At 36.1% G+C, this 6,769-nt stretch overlaps 1 protein-coding gene across 1 annotated transcript; it reads left to right on the forward strand.

Annotated features, from left to right (window-relative positions):
* Window positions 1-1,294: 1,294 nt before the first annotated feature.
* LOC140169013 (uncharacterized) lies at window positions 1,295-5,735 on the forward strand. The gene is made up of 6 exons (XM_072192304.1): window positions 1,295-1,413; window positions 2,432-2,608; window positions 4,285-4,337; window positions 4,607-4,682; window positions 5,005-5,132; window positions 5,521-5,735. The coding sequence occupies exons 2-6, from the start codon at window positions 2,494-2,496 to the stop codon at window positions 5,647-5,649; spliced, it is 501 nt and encodes a 166-aa protein (XP_072048405.1). The 5' UTR covers window positions 1,295-1,413; window positions 2,432-2,493; the 3' UTR covers window positions 5,650-5,735.
* The last annotated feature ends 1,034 nt before the right edge of the window (window positions 5,736-6,769 follow it).

A 6,769-nucleotide genomic window follows, 5' to 3' on the forward strand; every position in this document is an offset into this window, starting at 1 on the left:
AGTAGATAGCGGTACTACTTCATCAATACCAATATCAGCAGTAGATAGCGGTACTTCATCAACACCAATATCAGCGGCATCATCAATACCAAGATATTAGATAGCAGCAATACTCGAGATACAACAAGATCGATATTAATCAAATACAGGGTGTCTCAGAATGATTTATAAAGGGAAAGTTGTATTTTTTAGGTATGAAGGGCATTACTATTGGTAGTATTGTTTTAAATTCTAAAATTTACATATATTTAGCTTTATTAGAAATTTTAGATTTTAGAAATTGGACGTTTCTAATAGAAGTTACAGGATATTGCGTAAAAATGGTGAATTCGAAAACCTGTCAAATTACTAACCGTTCAGCACAAATTTATTTGGAAAATGTTATGCAGTATATTTGTTGTGTCCTGTTCTTACTTCTATCTATCGATTATTTATGATGTTACGAAGCAATCTTTGTATGGAATAAAGGATTTGTTACGCTTCACTTAATCCAATATCAAGAATTATTCAGTGTTGGAACGGAAGATCTACATCTGTGCCAAATTTGGTGTATTTCCTACAAATGAATGTAGGATTTCTCCAATATATTGTACAGTGCGGCTGGACGATGGTGATAAAGGATCCATGTGTTATGAAGCCTTTGCGCTGTAAATTACACACATGCAGTTTTCGGCCATTTTCAGTAATAGCAATGTCACGCCAAAACGAATCAAGCTATATCCATGAAAGTCACAGAATAAGTAGGAGACATATGTGTCATTGTATTGCACTTATTAAAATTAGATACACTGTTGACTATATATTTTTGATGTTTTGTTCAAACACGGTATAAATCATTCTGGGACACCCTGTACTAAATTATGTCAGTATTATACATAGCCTGTACACTTCTTCGTCGACCAGTTAACAGTTGGATTATTGTTAGTAGTATATAATAATTGTGTCGATTGAACTACTGATTGTCAGTGACGTAGCTAGACGGATTTTGGTCGGGGAGGCAAGATCATGCTTATAGGCCTCAAAACAAACAAACAAACAAACAAACAAACAAAAGGTCACATATATTTTGTAATACAATATTGCATGATTTTTGTAATACTTAAAAGAAAGCTGAATCTATGCTTTCTTCAATGTAAAATTAGCTGTGTATCTAGCCTACGCCATGTTTCTTTATTAACTATGACCATTGGTCATTGACCAATACGTTACGTTAAGGTTTGTCTTATTTGTTTGTCTGTAAACAGGGTCATGGGCAACGTGAACCCCGCGTGGCAATCGGAAGGCACCAACTATTCCGCCGATTTCAAATCCAAACCAATAGCTATCCGAAGAAGATTAAGACCATCCTCCGAGAGTCGGAAAAACAACCCACAGCCGCTTCACCTATCACATCTTAGGAGACTTAATAATGAGGTTAGTTTGTCTGTCCTTCTATCTGTCTGTGTGTCTGTGTGTCCGTCTCTATGTAATAATTATGAGCAAAAGGAAATCCATTAATTGATCCTAATACAGCCATAACTGTCTTGGGGCTTTATTGTGTACAATTTGGTATAGGTTTTCTTTGTATAATTCGCAGGTGTATTAGGCCAAAAAAAAAGAAAAAAAAAGTTTGTTTCCTGTAGCGCGCGCATTTCGTTTTTGAGGGCTTTTTTTTGCGCATTTAGATTTTTTTTTTTCACTTTTGAAAAAAAAAACCGGGAAAAAAATCGCAAAAATAATATAAAACACTACTGGAATAAACAATTACACATCACATAACAAACGAGCTTAGTGAAAAACTACTGGAGAAAACATCACACAGTTTTTTAAATACTTTTTTAATCTACAGGTTGAAAGGAGATCATAAAAATTCTTGAATATGAAGAAATATGATTTTTTTTTTTGTGAAGAAGAGAACCACTATAAATTTAAATAAAAAATTTGCAGCAAAAAGGGTGTTGTTTTTTATTTGAAGACATGGATTATAAAAAAAATAATAAAAATAAAAAACCGCATTTCGCATTTGACTTTTTTGACGTGCTACAGGAAAATGTTTTTTTGGTTTTTTTGGCCTTACCAATCATTTTAAATACCAAATGCATTGACATACTGTATTGTGTATAACATGGGACCATTAAAAACCTTCAAAGAGTGAAGAGGGTATAAACATGTATTCTAAATTGGAAGGAAAAATTCAATAAGTGAAATATGAAACCAATAGAAAAAATACAGACAATTGTAATAGCAAGGCAGGTACTTACCGGTAGGAAATATGTCAGCTGTCTTGTTCTACGTCGTCAATTTTGACTATATTGCTATTGATTTTTGTATGTCATAATGTTACAAATAAATTGGGCTTTTTTTAATTATAATGTTTCCGTTTTTGACAATTGTTTAAAATATCATCTTCCACAAGAAACATCATACTTGAAACGTCTCCTGTTTCTTCTAGCCTGTTTGCAAAGTAAAACTATCATAACACAATCAACAGACGAAACTCTCTTCGCAAATAGTATGGTTTCATCAATGAGGGCGCACTACCTCCTGCCACCATCACCGGGGTTTGATTTCAGAAGAGCTACACGGTTTGGGTGTAACACTGGTAAACGCTATGCTGCAGTAGGAATTGGTAGGTTTTGCGAAAACACTGGTAAATTTAACGTGTTAGGTACAATAGCCATTTTCGGGTAAATGTGGCATTTTAGACAAACGACCTCTAAACCTAACCCCAACCCTAACCTCTAACCCCTAACCAGGCCCGCCTACGCAGGATTTTTTTTTTGGGGTGGGTTTTGTTTTTGAAAAAGTGGACTTTTTTCCTGGGGGGGGCGATTTGTGAAAAGTGGACTTTCATCCCAAAATGTTGACCTTTTTTGACCAAAAAAGCGTAAAAAACCTTTTTGTAATTTTTTTGGACTTTTTATAATTATACTTTTGCCAATCTGCGTACGGGCCTGCCCCTAACCCTAATTAATAGGGGTACAATATCATTTTAGTCGCGGTGAAAGTCTTATGGCTTGCATGCGCTATCTGTATACGATTGGAGCTAGATGTCCCTTTCTGATGGAAAATTATCGCTTACCGTCCTTTTATATAGCTGTTACTTCAATTTGATCAAAATACCTTTACCGTAGGCCTATACACCGACTTACATTTTGGAAAAGAATAGAGGGGAATCTTGTACGCGTTTATGTTTAATCCCAAAAGGGCTTAAAAAATAAAAGTGTGTTAATTAAAAAAAACATATAATTATATGAGCCGTTCCTACAAAACCAGGTAAATGTAGACCTACTCTCAACCAAGAACACTCAAATTATCGCAAAACCAGGTAAATGTAGACCTACTCTCAACCAAGAACACTCAAATTATCGCAAAACCAGGTAAATGTAGACCTAGGCCCTACTCTCAACCAAGAACACTCAAATTATCGCAATTTAATAGTATGTGTGATTTTTAGAAACATTTGTTTATCTTTCAACCGACACGTCACAAACCCGCCTTGATTGGAGACAAAACAGATCACACCACTAAATCAGGTCCAACCCTATCTGACTGAAGAAATAACAACAAGTGTTTCCAATCGCTAGCCACATCTGGTGCATTTTAATGGAAAAAAGTTTGAAATGAAGGCTGATGTACCCATTGGTGATAGTTGTGCTCTATGGATGTTTTTCTTATCATTCAAACAAAAAAGATAAAAAATATTACAATTCTGACATTTTAGGAATTCAAGGTTTTTTGGTTCCATGCCCCAAATGACGTCACACCATAGAGGCGCTGAGCTGTAGGCTTTGGTATGGCTTACACCATGTTCAATGCGGAAATTGCGAATAATCGAGCAGCGCTACCAAAACAATGCTGGTATCATGAACTTTTGGCACAATGGTGTTTTGAATGCCCTATGACATTTTAACCATGAGAAAATGATGATTTCTTTTGTACATGTACCTTTTAACAAATAAAAGAATAGGAACTTGATTTAGTGAATCCCAAAACAGATATTTTTAAGAAGACCAGAACGTGAACACATCGAAACCAACGGCTTTCCCGTTAGTTATATGAGGGCAGTATTAAGAATAATTTTCCTATTAATATTATTCCAGCGGTGTCCAGACATGATTATGTTCATTGGTTGAAAAGGGGAAAATAGCATACCATGAAAATAAGGGAAATTATAAACAATATGAAAATGAAATGTATTGTAAGCTCGTCATAATGATAATTAATGATTGTCAGGAAAATTTAATAGTTTCGCCATTTCCAATTATGTTGGGAATTTTAACTTTACTAAATTTCTGTCATCAGTTCCGACTTCGCCAGACTTAGATCCAGAACGGCTCTTGCCTGCATGTGATAAGGTAAAATGAAAGTAATAAAACAGAAAGTGAAAAAGAAGAAACATATTATTAGACAAATCAATCAGTTATGAAATCAAAAGAGTTTAATATACCTAAATGACGTCAAAATAAAATGCCAAAAGAGCTAGAGTTACGTGTTGCTCGTGAGTGGCATGTGCAGTTTTAAAGAAATAAGCTCAAATTCACGCAATTAATATTTTCGTTGACTGAAAAACAACGATGTTAATGCTCCCGGTTAGGCCTAATACTCTACTTAATATTTTGTGCAGCAAACCACACTTATGACCACATCGCATCCATTTCAATTTGTACCAAGGAGAAGAAGACTAGCGCCTCCAGTAGCTGGTAGGAACTGTGATTATTTGTTTTGTTGCTACTTGTCGTTTGTTTACGTTTTGCCACTGGCAAATCTTGTCAATCAATCAATCAAGATATCAAGCAATCAATCAAGATATCTATCAATTAATCAAGATATCAATCAATCAATCAAGATATCAATCAATCAATAAGGAAAGTGTGTGGGGTGGGTGGGGTGTGTTTGTGGGGGGGTGTATTAGATGTGTGGGGTGGGTGGTGTGGGGTGTCAGTAGGCCTATGCGAGGTGCCAACCGATCTACACTGTATTATTTGGTATGACTAAAGCAATGTAATGAATCTTTCCGTTTAGATGAAAGCTACATCATAGCTGAGAATTCTCTTACTCCGAAAACAGCCGAAGTAGGTAAAAGCAGACCTCTAGATAGAATAAGAGCCCGAAGACGACGGGTACCTACCGCACCACAGACGACACTACAGGTCAGAGTCGGAATATTGTAATACTGCTAACTTATTCGCTATTAGAAGTAGTGTGGTGTAACAGGATTAATAACCATAGCGATGGGTTTACACTATATTTGAATGTATTGCCCTGCACTTGTCGTTACGCTCAACAACAAAGAACGTGGATAAAAACCGGGATGCTGAGTCCATAATGTCAATTGTATGTTTCACTCACTTCTACGGCGAATTGGTTGTGGTAATAAGCTGTAATAACACAACTTGGATAATTTTTCCGGATAATTCTGTCATTTCATTTTGTATCTTTTCTGAAATAAATCAATCCAAAATAAAGAACGATTCATACTTTAAGTTCTAAATAAAATCTTTATTTGCACCAAATGTACAACTTCTTTTTTCGTGGCAGGTGGCCGGGTTTGATGGTGGCGCCCCTCCGGATCCTACGCGTACGATCACCGGGCGCAAGAAACGCATCATACCTGATATGACCAAACTCTACTCAGGAAGTCTACCCGGATGGATGACAGCCTTCTAAGAAATATTTCTACAAAAATCAAAAATGGGACATGCTTGGATCTTTTTCCATAACAATTAGTTTCATATTAATTGGTTTGAAATGAAACGTGCCATGATCTTGTTCACTTTTAAAGATATATATGGCAAGACTATTAATTTATTTAAGATTGAATAAAAAAATTATTTGTACGGAAAAATATAAATTGTATATTTTGATCATAAATTATTTCGTTGTTGCTGTTATGGCTAGTTGACTGTGTTGTTGAGTATTTCGTATTCTAATTCATTTTTATACATGAAGATTGTTACCCCGAAACAGCCTTACCGCCAAATGCCGAATCACCCTTACGGCGCGGCACTGTTGAAACCCAGAGGATGATTTAAGGAAGCCCCATCATGCACCAAAAGTGTTATCACTAGAGTTTCAACTGCCACTTTACTTTTCAAATCCCATTGAACTCTGTGCAAAAGATGTTGTTTTAGAATTGCCCGTGTGTCATTATTACTTGGTCGATTTCTGAGACGAATATACCTATTCGTCTCAGGTCGATTTCAGATCTAAAGTGATGTATGCATGAAGGATAATTCACACCTTCTGTAGATAACATAAAATGTGAAATCGACCAACTTTTTGAAGGTGTTTTTACTGTAAATATATCTGTCCAAATTCAAATTTAACCATGCACGTGTGTATGCAGTGGGCGGGCAGTGGTGTCATGTTCACTCGCACAGCTGTGCTAACCGCAAGACTTGCTGGGAAGTGCTTAAATCATCCTCTGGTTGAAACCTGCCGAGTGATATAACCTTACGAACCATGATGATCTCGTGTAGGCTACAATGACGCAGCTCATTAACTCCGGTTTACAATCAGGAGTCAAAATTTGACAACAAATTATGGAGGATGAGTTTTTGTACTCAACATATTGGAAGGTCATCATTGTATGAATATGTCCTATAGATGAGCATGTTTGACAGCCAAATGCAACCTGATCATGGAGGTAGTAGAGAAGGAGAAAGCTCGCACACATTCTATTGTACAATCATAATTGCCGCCCTTTGAGGTTTCCAGATCAACGTTTTGATTATGTAACACGATTATCACTTATAATCTTTTGTGTTGTATACATGCATGGTCGCAC

The sequence above is a fragment of the Amphiura filiformis genome, chromosome 14 (genome assembly GCF_039555335.1).
Source record: "Amphiura filiformis chromosome 14, Afil_fr2py, whole genome shotgun sequence".
NCBI classification, from domain to species: Eukaryota; Metazoa; Echinodermata; class Ophiuroidea; order Amphilepidida; family Amphiuridae; genus Amphiura; species Amphiura filiformis.

Excerpts from the sequence above, each read along its gene's own strand:
- LOC140169013 (XM_072192304.1), top strand. The coding sequence starts at position 2,494 with ATGGTTTCATCAATGAGGGCGCACTACCTCCTGCCACCATCACCGGGG. Across the intron at positions 4,338-4,606 it reads TCTTGCCTGCATGTGATAAG|CAAACCACACTTATGACCAC; the intron begins GTAAAATGAAAG and ends TATTTTGTGCAG. Across the intron at positions 4,683-5,004 it reads ACTAGCGCCTCCAGTAGCTG|ATGAAAGCTACATCATAGCT; the intron begins GTAGGAACTGTG and ends CTTTCCGTTTAG.